Below are 15408 nucleotides of genomic sequence, written 5' to 3'. Positions count from 1 at the left end.
CCACCCCTAAATATATGTATATTTTTTAATTTTTAGATCAGTTATTTATTTTTTATTTTATTATGATTTGGAGTTTAAAAAAACATACAACCCTAAATTTTCATCCTTCTATCATCAACCCCTATTTCTAAATAGCGTTTGGCGGCAAGACAAAGTTTGCCGAGTCAGCTAGTTTCACTATAAAATTAAAAAAAAATGTAAATATTATAATCATGTATACATTGGCGTATGAGTTATTGGTATTAAATGTTACGGTATGATAATCTTTTTTTGCATATTATGAAATAAAACTGAAGAATAGACTTCTAATTTCGTACGCAAAACAAAAAACAATTAAAAATAGTCCAATATATAACAAAATAAAATAAAAATGGGCTTAATAAGTTAAATATGTGCATTAAAGCTATGTTCAGGATATATGTATAAGCAAAGAAAATTATTAGACAAAAGTGAAAGTCCACACGAAAGTTTCCGAACGTACTTTGCCAAACTTAAATTTTTTTGACGTTTCTCAAATACATTTCTATCGAATCAAATTTGTTTTAATTTCGATGAAATATAAAAACGGTTACCGTTTTATTTATTAAGCATCATTAAAAAACTGTTGTATCATTACGAAATTACATAAAATACAACTATAGATGCGAATCGAATTGCCTACGTGTGTCCAATTACTAACAATATACATGATCACAATAACGTTCATTTATTAACTCCGGAACGGCTTCGTGATGAATAAGAAACCAGTCAGAACCGGCCCGAGGATCCGGATAACCAGACCCGCGAATAGAAAAAAGGAGGAACTCACTCAGAAACAAGACGATAGAAGCTACATATACACCTGCCAGTTCTGTCGTGTTAAATTCACTCAGAACAGTCATTTCTTCCGTCACATGACGTCCAATCATCAAACCCAGCAGAGAGAAGCGACATTCGAGTGCAACGACTGCCAGGTCGTCTTCAACAGAAAGAATAATCTGGATTTCCATTGTCAAACACACCATCAGATAAAGAGCAAATCTAAGTGCGAAACCTGTGCTATAACGTTCAAATCGCGCTACTGTTTACGTAGACACATGAAATTAAAGCAGATACTCGCTGAGAATTCGTGTTTAAAATGTCAAAAGAAATTCACAAGTAAGGATCGGCTTATGAAGCATATGAACAATAAACATACGTATAAAAATGTTACGTTTGAGTGCGATCACTGCTCCCTCAAGTTCAAAGCTAAGCAGTCACTCTCGAGTCACATGAATCGGATACATAAGAGATTATGATTGTTCGGTAGGTTTTTTATTTAATTTGTTCACTTTACTACAATAGTGGTAAAATATTTAGTTTTTTATATTTGATTATAATATTTAGTATATATAATCTTCTCATTTTTCAAATATTTGTGAGATTTCGCTGTCTGTTAAAGTAATATTGGCATAATATACGTTGTGGTCTCCACTCTATGTGATATTGATGGAATCAACCATGCTCCACTGGCGCAACGCCAACGCATTAATTCAATGTATCGATAAAGATACGTCACGTACTACGTACGTACATTGTACTCTTCAGTCACTCTCTCTGCTTGTCATGCAACGGCAAACTTTCAATGACCACATAATAGATATTACATCAAAAAGCTATCCCTCTCCCTATAATTAGATTTAGTGATAGAGATAAATAACTTCTCTCATTTGTCATATATCGTCATACTAAGCAATGTCCTATTTGTGAACGTAATTCATGGACAACCCCTTAGTAAATGTGTTATTCGTAAAGTTGTGACTATCAAATTACTTCTTTGAAGTATGTATTTCGATTTGTGTAATTAAATTTCATCTACATTATTCTCACTAATGTAAATGTATTGTAATTTCAATAAATAATATTTATTAATATAAAATTTGATAACATTTTTAGTAAAGTTGTTTTTGATTATTGTTTAAGATATCGAATCTTGCTTAAGTTATTAATTAATCCATAACAATGCAAACTAATGAATTATTTCAAAAAAAGCTTATAAATGCAATCTATGAGATTATAATTTTAAAGTTATATAACTGTATCCAACAGATAAAATTCTATATATTTCTTTTTTATTCACCAACTAGCTGTGCCTTGTCGTTTCACATGTGATAATTTTAAGAAAAATATACCCTATAAGCCTTTCTGGTAAATAGGCTATACGACACAAAAATAATTTTTCAATTTGAACCAGAGATTAGCACATTAAGAGAACAAAAACAAACTTCAGCTTAATATTATTCGTATAGATAACATTATTTGTTAAATATTGATACTCAACATTTAACAAATAAATAATTCTATTTGCGACGTGTGATTCCAAAAGTTGTATTATATTATTTGAGGTGAAACAAGCCCTAACAGTTCTATTTCACGCAACTCATTTTGCCATATCTACAGCCTGATCATCAGAATTTTTGATTTATTATAATTAGAAAGTAAAAGCACTTAGGGTTGTCGATTAATCACGTAGGCTCAACAAGAAGCGAATTTATTTCTCGTTAAATGTGCGATCTTTAAACCAAATACCAGTAAAAATGGAGTATGAGCTTAAGATCGCACGGCAGACATGAAAACTTCTCTTGAAATTTATAATATAATAATTACTATTAAATAAATAATGACAATTATTACATAGTAATTGAATATACTTAACGCAGCAACACAATAGCGAAGAGCAGCTGCCTGTATTTTTCTCGCTCGGGTACACTCGGCGGTCGCGAGTTCACCCGATCGAGCGTTTCGCCTCAGAGCGTGGCAGATCAGCCTAACTTACTACCTACGAAGAAATTTGTGTGTGAGGTTCGCCAAAAGAAGTTTTCACTTCAGAAATCATCATTGCATCCTTGATATAGGTACAGTGTACAAATAAATACAGTGGTCCAACGCCTTTGATGTTTGACTACAAGTCGACACCGCATGTCGTACTCTGCAGTACATACAAATACAAATATCCAATCTGAATGGGATTCTAACCTGCAAACCGTTGGTGTTGACTGTATTATGGACTTGACTGTGGTGTGAGTGGTGTTTGTACCACTACACCAGAGCGGTCCTTTAGGATTTGTTTTACCTCAACTAATGTAATAAACAAATTGTTTTTTGAATAGAAATTTCTTTAAGATTAAGTTTGATGGTCTATCGGATATACCATACCTCTGGGGAAGTATTGTACCCCGACCTTACAGAAGATCACAGGTAAATATTACTGCATTCAAGCAGTGTTGTGTTCCCGTGGTCAGTAAGGCGATAAGAGCTCCTGGGAACTGGGGGGTAGGTTCGGCAACCCGCTTGTAGTGCTACTGGTGTTGTAGACGTCTTAGGCTACGGTAATCTGACCTAGCTGTATTAAAAAACCATTATATGTCAAATAGCTTTAACAGATACCACTTCTGTGAAAATCTGTAGATTCGCCTAAGAAATAAAAATAAAGAAAACAAAAAATAGCCGAAGAATAGACTTTTAAGGCCAGTTTCACCGGGTAAAGTTTATCCTGTACATAAGTAGATTTAAACAGCAGCTAGAACAGGCCATAGGGTTTAATGATTTACAACTTTTTGATTCATTTTTGCAAATGGAACACTTTGTCTCTGTCGTGTGACTGTTGTGACATCTATGACTAACTTTACTTTTAAAACAATGTCTCTCTTTTACGACGTCATAAGACAGTGTATTATAATTTTATAAATTAATTTAATTATTTAATTATACTGTAATGTAGAAATAAAGAAAACATTATAACTGTTTGCTATTTTTGTAACTAATTTTTTTTTTAGATGAATAACAGTATCATAATAATTTAATAAAATTAAGTACCTTTAAAATAAATTTAATTTAGTTTTGCTAAAATATTTAGGTATAGTTAATTTTATTAAATAATCTATCCAACAGATAATAGCTGTTCTACCATAAATATATAGAAGAAAAAAAGTATTTTAATCTTTTTCTTAATTTTTAAAAGTTTCTATAGAACTTTAAAAAACAAAAAAGAAATGTAAATTATCTATGTACTTCTGTCCAATATTGCTCGACAACTGTCTTTAAAAGATAGATATTCAATACAATCGGGAGGCGTTAAACTAAAGGGAGATATAAGTTAGTAAAGAAGTTTTACTTCGGTCGTGTGGTTTAAAGCACACTCGTTTTTTTCGTTTGCGAGCAAACATATAATTATTACCTCATAAACATATTAATTTAACGTCTCTCACTTGTATCCAATCTACATGATGCCAGAAATAACTAATATGGCTATATCTTGCAATATTAAAAAAAAAAAAAATTAAAATATGTGTCTCGAATTAGTATTTTATACTTCTAAAGTACGTATTTTAAAACATAAATTATTCGATTATTTAGTACTTAAGGTTATTTAGCTTTTAAGTATTATAATGTACTTATGGCTAGCTTTATACTTAATTAATTTTCACTCAAAATTTTTCATATTTATCCATTTTTATAAAAAGATACGTCCTTTAACAATGATTTTGATTAGCTTGTTGATTAAATTGTTTTAGTAAAATAGTAAATTAATTTGTAAAATATTTTTAATAAATAAAATGTCGTGTAACTTTTTAAATAATTTCCCGCTTTTTTTTAAATAGAATATTGTACTTTTATTATTCCTGGGCTTAATGGCTTTCAATTGTGCCAGGGGCACTGTCGATTTCGCCAATGTCAAGTGGGATAGAAAAGACACGAAGGAGAATGATCAGTGTGGTTGAGATTGTAAAATATTGTACTTTAAAAAATAATATGGTGAGTTTATGTCAGTTCTGTGTTTTGTTTATGAAAATACTGTCCAGTCTCCAATATTCAATATTGTAATTTTATGTTAGTTTCAAATGACTTAAAAGTAAGAGAATAAACGAAAATTAGTTTTAAAATGCTTACTTTTATGTGATTCAGTACTGATAACTCCGTTTTTTTTTGTAAACATAGCGTTACGAAGCATCATTAATGGTGTGAAATTGTGAATCATTAGACAAAGTTTGTATTTGTCAGCTGACGCCAAGGAATGTTCAAACTGCTGTCAGCAGTTTTTCTTGGCTGCTTAAATGAAGACAAATTTAACGTTGAATACTATCTTTATTGAACATGTATGAACGCGTGATCCAAAATGTATGGAAATAAAATATTTAGTAGCAAATAGTTTGCCTAATGAGACAAGTCTTAGCGAAAAGAAATGTGTTTGCAGAATCTCGTTGCAGACATACGTATTTATATTATAATATTGCACATATTTCTATTTGTACAAATGTTTCTCAGTCTGGTTGTTCTTATGGGTCTCCCCACCGTGCCTCGGAGAGCACGTTAAGCTGTGGGCTCAGATTGTTATCATAATACCTGATAGCGATCGTTATGCATAGTAGAGACTAGGAATATGTCCTATATTGGGCGTTTTATGCGACTACAGAACCAGAACGGTCGTCATTTCGAATATTTTCTTATATCTGTGCAGCAAGTGATTAATAGTTTAGATTTATTTTCCTGACTTATTTCCTTATGAATTTAGTATTAATCGTTATATTTAAGTACTTAATTTATTTGTAAAGTTTTAAAATAAACTGCTATAAATATGTTTTGTTATTTTTTTAACCGACTTCAAAAAAGAAGGGAAGTTACTCAATTCGACCGTACACCTATATAATTATATATTTTAAATGTATGTTCGGGGATAACTTCGTCGTTTATGAACCGATTTTGATAATTCTTTTTTTGTTGGAAAGGAGATATACCAGGTGTGGTACCATGATATGGAAACCAGGATCTGATGATGGAATCCCAGAGAAATCGAAGGAAACCCATAGAATTTTTTTTAAGTATGTTACTTCAGAACTTTTGACTGTGTGGACCGATTTCGACAATTTTTTTGTGTCATTTGGTCCCATTTAAATTTATTTGAGATCTAACGCATTATTAGATATGCCATAGGGCCATATCTAATGCGTTTTTACGTTGTATTATACCGCATAACTTTTACTGATTGTACCGATTTTGATGATTTTTAATTTAATCGAAAGCTGATGTTTATCATGTGGTCACATTTAAATCTTATCGAGATCTGATTACAACTTATGGAGTAATCTTTGATAATGCGTATTTGACTATTTTTCTTCTACCTACATTGTATTACTTGTCGATGTAATTGAAGTCGGTTTTTTTCTTTTGTCAGCAAACACTATTATATTACCCTTTTAAGGCCCAGCTGTGTAGCTACGGCAGAAAAGAATATAGCTACCCCTTCTTTTCCCGTGGGTGTCGTAAGAGGCGACTAAGGGATATTCCACATCCACTACCACCTCGGAACTTATAAAGCCGACCGATGGCGGTATAACCATCCAACTGCTGGCTTTGAAATACACAGGCTGAAGACGGGCAGCAGCGTCTTCGGTGCGAAAAAGCCAGCCCTGCAGTCACCAACCCGCTTGCCCAGCGTAGTGACAATGGGCAACACACATGAGTTTACGCCATCTTCGTGGAGGCCTATGTCTAGCAGTGGACTGCGATAGGCTAAAGTGATGATGAGTGATGACAGCTAAATAATTCAGCTCTCAAGTATTGTTGTTGATTATTTGCTGAGTAAAGTAGAACTCCTGGTAACGTCGGTTTGGGCTACCAACAAACCTGAGAAGCTTCTGGTTACTGCGTATGATTAGATGGACCATATGCTTGTTTGCCACGCTGATCATATAAAAAAATTTAAGCTTCTTTTACTATTGTAACCGAAAAAGCTTTACAAGGATACGTTACTAATTATTAAGTTTAATGTAAGTGAAACAATTGCTTTAAGTTTAGGAAATGATAATAACAACAAAATTAGAGTTCTTTTAATATTTTATTAACATATAAAGCCTTTAGCTAATAAAGATAATCCCTCATAAATTACTGATGGAACTAAAAACACGTCTTTAGGGCCTGTTTCACAGATTGCCAAGAGAAATGTTAGTCAGATAAACTAGTAAAAAAAAAACATCAAAATATTGTTGCTATTGGTATATAAGTGTTATCAGCAAACGGTGAAGCAGGCCCTAAAAATAATATAATAAAATATACATAACATGGTATAACAACCCTTAAAGTAAAGCCCTTTTACAATTGTTGCTGGAGCATACTAAGACACTTCATTTTGTGGTTTACTTGAAGCTGCTTATGTAATATTGTATACCTAGACCACCAGCTTTTGAAAAAGCATATTTAAATTGTACTATAAATAAAGAGCAAATTGAGTTTGCTGGGATACAAAATACAGGATCTTCTCATCTTTCAGGCAGATTAATGATCTAACCCATACACTATTGTTTTTGTGTCATTGTAGTAGAACTTTGTGATATTCCATTTGCATACTGTAATTTAACGATTTTACCGTTCAAAAATTCCACACTGTGTTTCTCACGACAATGCCTCACGACGTGATCTTTACGTTTGAAGTGCTGACAGCATATCGGACAGACGGTGTACTGATTTAGATGTAGCGTTTTAATGTGACGGAGCATGTGATCCCTTCTTTTAAATGGTTTTTTACAGTACGAACACTTGTGGCTTTCTTGTAAAGTATGATTTGTATTATTATGGGTTTCTAAGTCGTCTAGAGATGTGGTTTTATAAAGGCATATTCGACACTCAAATGACTGCGCATTTACATGTTTTTTCTTCAAGTGTTTGAGCATTAAATCCCGTCGAGGAAACTCTTCATCGCAAACGGGGCATTTTAATAATAATATGTTCAGTTCGGATGTGTGGAGGCTGGTTACGTGCCGTTTTAAATGATCTTGTCTACGGAATCTAGCGCTACAATATAGACATTGATACTTTTTCATAACTAATCCGTGTGTTTCGATATTATGTTGTTCGAATTCACTCGCGTCGACAAAATTCACATTGCAAATAGCACAGTACGCAAGATTATTATCGATTTCACTTTTAATCAATTGGTTTTCGGAGTAATTCTTCAGTGATTCCACTAGCAACGAATTGTCCAAATCACCCATGATTTTAATACATTAATGCTTAGTCTTTCATATTATATCTTAGAAACAGGTACACAGTAGTTATTAATTTGGTTATTTCTTAATACATAAAACTATTAGCTAATTGAGTTATATAAACATTCACAGAAATTCACATAATGGTTTATTTTATTTAAAATATGTATCTGAATATTAGAAAATTGGTACCTAAGTATTTGTTGAAAATTGTCAATTCCAATGCGTAAATAGAGCAGTGTTACCATTTCACAGTCGCGAAGATTTCTGAATCGATAAAATATAAAATGTGTTAAAAATTTAAAATATCAACTTAATTTATTTTATTTCGTAATGTATTTACTATATTTAGTAGGTATTGAATGTATAAGAATCGATAAGATCTTTAAAATTGTGTTATTTACTGTAACTTTATTAGGTTGGCTTTAAATATTATTGGCATTGAAAAGTAAACCCGACTTTAACAAAAATTGTGTTTGCTAACGAAAAAAAAAAAACTCAAATCAACGCAGGTGAAACCGCGAGGCCCAGCTAATAATTCATAATTTTGTATTTATTGTTTATTTCACGATATGGGTAACTAGAATATTACTTATTAGAAAAACAGAGATGTCACAAGTGAAAATTAAAGTAAGTGCTCCCGCTCACTTACAATTAAGTTGGCCGACTACCGAACAACTAAATTGCGTACGTGTGCGGACGTTTACAACTTAGTTGATCAACTTTATTTTGTTGGTTGGTTAGCCGCAGACTATTCGGTTTAATCAGTGACAGTGTTGCTAGCGCGGTGCGTGTGCGTGAAAACGCTCTAATTGCTCTAATAATAAAAAGAAGATGAAAACAAAAACGAAAATTTTGGGTGCACATATATTAAGTAATAGATTAGAATATGGGAAGCATCGTACATTGCATTCTAAACTCAGATGTTATCCAGAAAAATTTTTTTAATACTACAGAATGAGTATTTCGTCTTTTGATGAACTCGTATATCTAATTGGGCCAGTAATAATCAAACAGGACACACCTTTCCGACTCGTTATAGCCGTTGAAGAAATTTTTTTTTAAATATAATTAAATAATATACATCCACGGGCTTTTGAAACCCAATGTCCTTTTTTATTTCTAAAACATGCTATTTTTTAACCGACTTCCAAAAAAGGAGGAGGTTATCAATTCGACTGTATTTTTTTTTTATGTATGTTACATCAGAACTTTTGACCGGGTGGACCGATTTCGACAAATTTTGTTTTAATCGAAAGGTGGTGTGTGCCAATTGGTTCCATTTAAATTTATTTGAGATCTAACAACTACTTTTCGAGTTATATCTAATAATGCGTTTTTACTTGACGCTTTTTTCGTCGACCTACGTTGTATTATACCACATAACTTTCTACAGGGTGTACCGATTTTGATAATTTTTTTTTGTTGGATAGGGGATATCTCTAGTTTGGTACCGTGATAAGGAAACCAGGATCTGATGATGGGATCCCAGAGAAATCGAGGGAAACTCTTGAAAATCCGTAATAACTTTTTACTGGGTGTACCGATTTTGATAATTTTTAATTTAGTCGAAAGCTGATGTTTATCATATGGTCACATATAAATTTTATCGAGATCTGATAACTACTTTTTGAGTAATCTTTGATAACGCGTAGTTGCTTGACTATTTTTTCGTCGATCTACGTTGTATTACTTGTCGATGTAATTGAAGTCGGTTTTTTTTCGTTTGCGAGCAAACACAATTATTTTAATTAAGGTTCATCTATAAGTTCTTCTACTATACAAATGCTTTCGTAAAAAAAAGCATTTGTATCTCTTCAAGACTAATTCAGATATGATATCACGAACAACAAGATATCCACAAAAGTTATATGTACCATTTCAAAAACTAACTCTTTATAAAAAAAATGTATACTGTATGACTATAAAAATTTATAACACATTGCCTGATACCTTATAAGACCTTACAACTGCAATGTTTAAGAAAAAATTATTCGATCTGCTGTTGGAGAAAATGTATTACGATGTTAATGACTTTTTAGTGCACGGAATTTAGGATATTAATTTAATGACCTTAAAGATAGTCAATTAAACGTCACATCTAAGAAACATATCAATTATGGTAGTTTTAATTATATCGTTTTAGGAAGAAATTATATAACAATCATATTGATAATGTATAATTTTTTTCCAATTATAGTACCTATATTACTTATATAGTTTTAGGAAGAGATTATAACATATATTAATAATGTATAAATAATTTAATACTTTTTCTTTCTCAATTATATTAATATTGGTTGTATAGTTTTAGGAAGAAAGTAAATCATATATTAATAATCTATAAATAATTTAATAATATATAAATAATTCAAAGATAAATCTACAGTTTATGTTAAAAATATTGTTTAATAACCACATTAATGTTTAATATTTGCACACCGTAAGTTAGAACATTTTGGATTATACAAATGTTAATCCTGTACAACTTCAACACCACGTTCTTGCAAATAAACAATTATTATTATTATTATTTTTCGTTTACAACAACTGATCGGGACGCAGACGCCGTACCCGTCGACGAAGATCCGGACGTAGAGAAATCACGCGTACGCGTGTAGTCGTCTTCCATCTTCTCCAACTAAGTTGTCCAACTAATTGGATACCGATCGTATCAGAATCGAAATGCACTTCCGATCGACGTACAATTAAAACGTTGTCCAACTGTTCATTAGCACGATTACCTTATACAAGCTCGCTGACTATCTCCAACTTATTTGGTCAGTCGTACGGCAAGATGCAGGGCGATTAATCTTAGTACAAAAAACTGGGGACAGCAATAGGTACAATGATACAAAATCACGAAGTATATGTAGTCCCTCTACAAAATAGATTTAGATGTGTTTTTTAATATTGTCGAATTATAATCCTAAGAAAAGTGACAACTATAAATAAGAGATGGCAGTTTTAAAGCATGTTTATAATTCATATACCTAGATGGCGCTAAACACACATTTTATTGTGTTAAATTCACACAATACAATTCTCTTTGATACAAATTACAAATGTCTGCTAATTTCTGACGCTTGCGCCGGTTTTTTGCGATATTTTGTTTATTTTCGTGATCTTTCTGTGTTATGTATTTGTTGTTGAGTTGAGCTAATGTTCCCCTGACTAATTCATATTTGTGATCAGAAAGTAATTTTGTGTGTGGTTGTGTCTTCAAAATTGAGATAGGACTCCAGTGCGTGTGAACAGGACACAGTGCAGGTGTTGCAGGTGTTCCAGGTGTTGCAGGTCTTGCAGGTCTTCCAGGTGTGGCAGGTGTTCCAGGTCTTCCAGGTGTTGCAGGTGATCCAGGTGTTGCAGGACTTCCAGGTGTTACAAGAATTGCAGGTGTTGCAGGTCTTCCAGGTGTTCCAGGTCTTCCAGGTGTTCCAGGTGTTCCAGGTGTTGCAGGTGTTCCCGGTGTTGCAGGTGTTCCAGGTGTTGCAGGTCTTCCAGGTGTTGCAGGAGTTGCAGGTGTTGCAGGTGTTGCAGGTGTTGCAGGTGTTGGAGATGATGCAGGTGTTGGAGGTGTTGGGGCTGCTGGGGGTGTTGGGGGTATTGGGGGTGTTGGAGGTGTTGGAGGTGTTGGGGATACTGGGGGTGCCGGGTGTGTTGGAGGTGTTGAAGGTGTTGGGGTGCTGGGGGTGCCGGGTGTGTTGAGGTGTTGGGGGTGTTGAGGGTGTTGGGGGTGATGGAGGAGTTGGGGGGTGTTGGAGGTGTTGGAGATGTTGGGGTGTTGGGTGTGTTGGGTGTGTTGGGGGTTTTGGGGGTGTTAGAGGTGTTGGAGGTGTTGGGGGTGGTGGAGGTGGTGGAGGTGTTGGATGTTGGAAGGATGGAGGTGATGGTTGTTTGTAAATTAAATTATAAGAATATAATTACTAATACTAACTACTAAACATATTTAGTATAGTTCCTAGACTTAATCAAATTAAATGACTTTCATACCATTATAAACATGTTGACCACATAATCATATAATACAAAATAAGTTTGATCTCCTCCTGCTCATGTGTGTTTGAGCTCAAACACACAGAGGCACAGGCGCAACTTCACTCGCATGAAGATTCCCTCTGGAACTATTAATTTTTCTGGTATAAAGAGGTATCCTATATCCTGACAGAATTTTTGTAACTGGATTCTGGAGATTTCCTTTTTCAAACCACTTAAGTCTTTATAATGTTTTTTTCTATATTGTAAAGAGGTAAAATGTGGACAGGTATAATCTCCGAAAATACTCATCCGTGTTCAAAAATTATTACTCTAATAGAACTATTGCCATAGGATAACTAGAGGTCAGCATTTCCTGTCTGACTACTGTGTGTCCTGTGTTTCTTTTTTACATTCTTATTGTTTATTGAATACATAAAATTATGACTATCTGTGTACACTGTGTATAATTATTATTCAAATTCGCAAGTAAAACATTACAACACAGTTAACAGTTATTTAAAACAAATTTACTTTTATACTCACACAAAATTCATTTCCTACTTTTCAGGCAGGAAAGTATCTGCTAGGACCTTTAAGCTCTCCAGGCCAGAAATAAATGTACGGATGAAAGTAATGGCAGTCAAAAAAAAAAAAATAAGTTAAAAAATAAAATTAAAAAGCAGACAGCTGAAATAAAGGCAGCGAAAAAATTTGTTGCCAATCCTACAGCACTAGATGTACTTGAGAATTGTTCAAGCACGGCAAAACTGTTAATGTCGATACAGTTGCGAGAAGATAAAAAAAAGGATAGAGGACGACGATTCACGCTACAAGAAAAAATTGCAGCATTATCGATTTTTAAACAGAGCCCAAAGCCATATAGATTTTTAAGAAAAATATTTATATTGCCCGCAAATCAGACAATCGCAAAACTGATTCAAAAATGCAATCTTCGACCTGGGGTAAATAAAAATATATTTATGCAATTAAAAGATAAGGCTGAAAAAATGAGAATTTCAGAAAGATTGTGCATATTATTATTTGATGAAGTATCATTAAAAGCACTAATAATATATAATGAAAGAAAAGATAAAATTACAGGGGTAGTAGATAATGGCCAGCAAAAGCAACCAGAATTTGCTGACCACGCCCAAGTCTTTATGGTGCGTGGTCTGATTAAAAACTTCAAACAAGCCATTTATTATACATTTTCAGCCAGTGCCACAAAAGGGCCAGAGTTGGCTAAACAGATAAAAAATGTTATTACTGAGGTACAACAAGCAGGGTTTATAGTGGTAGGATCAGTCTGTGACCAAGAAACAAATAATCGTCAGGCGATACGTTTGTTAATAAATGAGACCAGGGGTATCTACTTAAGAAGAGGGGAAACTCCAAAAGAAAATGTAATATTAATAAATAATAAAGAAATCATTCCCCTTTATGACCCCCCACACGTTCTCAAGGGTATCAGGAACAATTTTATGACTAAAAATTTAACTTTTAAAGATGGTGAGACTAAAACTGCCAAATGGTCTCATTTATTACAACTTTTTAAAGAAAAACCTGTCTATAAAGCCATAAGGCTGATACCAAAGCTAACAGAATACCACTTAAATCCTGATAAATTAAACAAGATGAAAGTTAAATTTGCATCTCAGGTGTTTAGTCGCACTGTGGCATCCAATATGGGATATCTAGCAGGTAATTTATATATTTTTTTATGTAAGTGATATATTCACAGGCTTATAATGCCCGTGGTTTTGTTATTCCATTTTTTTTTTTATTTCAACATGCATCGGCAACTTTAAAAAACTTATTAACTAGTCTTAGAATCTCTAAAAGTCAACGCGAGTCCACAGACCAAGACTATTCTGCAAATTGTTTGTTTTGTTTAGTTTATAGTTATTATTTAGCCATTTTTCTTTTCCTTGAAATTGACATTTTTGTACAGTAGAGACGAGTTTCGAGGAAGTTTGTAATCACAAAATGTTCACTAGGTACCCCAAACATAACACAGAATTACCGAAACCTTTGCCCTATAAAGTTTTACACTCAATTAGATGTGTATATGAATGAATAGCTTTTTAACCGACTTCCAAAAAAGGAGGAGGTTCTCAATTCGACTGTATTTTTTTTAATGTATGTTACATCAGAACTTTTGACTGGGTGGACCGATTTCGACAAATTTTGTTTTAATCGAAAGGTGGTGTGTGCCAATTGGTCCCATTTAAATTTATTTGAGATCTAACAACTACTTTTCGAGTTATATCTAATAATGCGTTTTTACTTGACGCTTTTTTCGTCGACCTACGTTGTATTATACCGCATAACTTTCTAATGGATATACCGATTTGGATAATTTTTTTTTTTGTTAGAAAGGGGATATCTCTAGTTTAGTACCATGATAAGGAAACCAGGATCTGATGATGGGATCCCAGAGAAATCGAGGGAAACTCTCGAAAATCCGCAATAACTTTTTACTGCGTGTTTCGATTTTGATAATTTTTAATTTAATGAAAAGCTGATGTTCATCATGTGGTCAAATTTAAATTTTATCGAGATCTGATAACTACTTTTTGAGTAATATTTGATAACGCGTAGTTACTTGACTATTATTTCGTCGATCTACGTTGTATTACTTGTCGATGTAATTGAAGTCGGTTTTTTTTCGTTTGTCTTCAAACACAATTATTTATTTTCAGATAAAGGAATTCTACCCATGGAATGCAAGGAAACTGCAGATCTGCTGTTATTTATGGACAACGTATTTGACTCCGTCAATGGAAGTTATACTAAAAATAAATATGCTAAGCCACTACTCGGCCCAGCTACGCTAACGTCTGGCCATATAAAGACATGGACAGAAGCAAAAAAAGTTTTTAACTCGATGCAGTTTGTGACTTCTGCTAGCAGGGTCGAAATTGTTCCGACCATAAAAAATTGGGTGTGGAGACTGGAGGGATTTCAAGTTTTATTGAATAAATTACGACTTGAATATGGGCTAACATCAGTCTGGCTGCGGCACCTTAATCAAGATCCCCTAGAGAATTTCTTTGGGACGGTTAGAAGTTACGGGTGTCGAAACGTTAACCCGACATGCGACCAATTTGAGTCCGCTCTTGCCACTCTTTTAATAAACAATTTAAACAGTGTCCACACATAAGGAAAAAATTGTGAAAATGACTTATGCGATGCTTTATATTCCTTTGTACTCAACGAAAATACTGAAGCCACGTCGACCTGTACAGTTGATATTGAAAATATTTTAGAAATTAATTTTGAGGACATAGAAAATAAAGAAAAGGACCCAAGAATATTGGCACCTCTACAGTACATCAGCGGATATTTTTTGAAAAAAAAAACAAAAACAATTATTTTTAAAAATTGCTCTGTTTGCAAAAATGATTTCACAAGCGAATATGAAATTGAA

The 15408-nt window shown here is 33.3% G+C and overlaps 2 protein-coding genes across 2 annotated transcripts; one reads left to right on the top strand and one right to left on the bottom strand.

Annotated features, from left to right (window-relative positions):
- The first annotated feature begins 510 nt into the window (after positions 1-510).
- Positions 511-1277, top strand: LOC123666292 (zinc finger protein PLAG1-like). The gene has a single exon (XM_045600452.1). It carries the CDS (start codon positions 732-734, stop codon positions 1275-1277), a length of 546 nt encoding a protein of 181 aa, XP_045456408.1. The 5' UTR covers positions 511-731.
- A 6033-nt stretch (positions 1278-7310) lies between these two features.
- LOC123666091 (transcriptional repressor CTCF-like) lies at positions 7311-8006 on the bottom strand. The gene has a single exon (XM_045600299.1). It carries the CDS (start codon positions 8004-8006, stop codon positions 7311-7313), a length of 696 nt encoding a protein of 231 aa, XP_045456255.1.
- Between the last annotated feature and the right edge of the window lie 7402 nt (positions 8007-15408).

Source organism: Melitaea cinxia, chromosome 25 (genome assembly GCF_905220565.1).
Source record: "Melitaea cinxia chromosome 25, ilMelCinx1.1, whole genome shotgun sequence".
Lineage (NCBI taxonomy): Eukaryota > Metazoa > Arthropoda > Insecta > Lepidoptera > Nymphalidae > Melitaea > Melitaea cinxia.
Note: the sequence above shows the minus strand (reverse complement) of the source record. Positions and strands in the feature narration are given on the sequence as shown.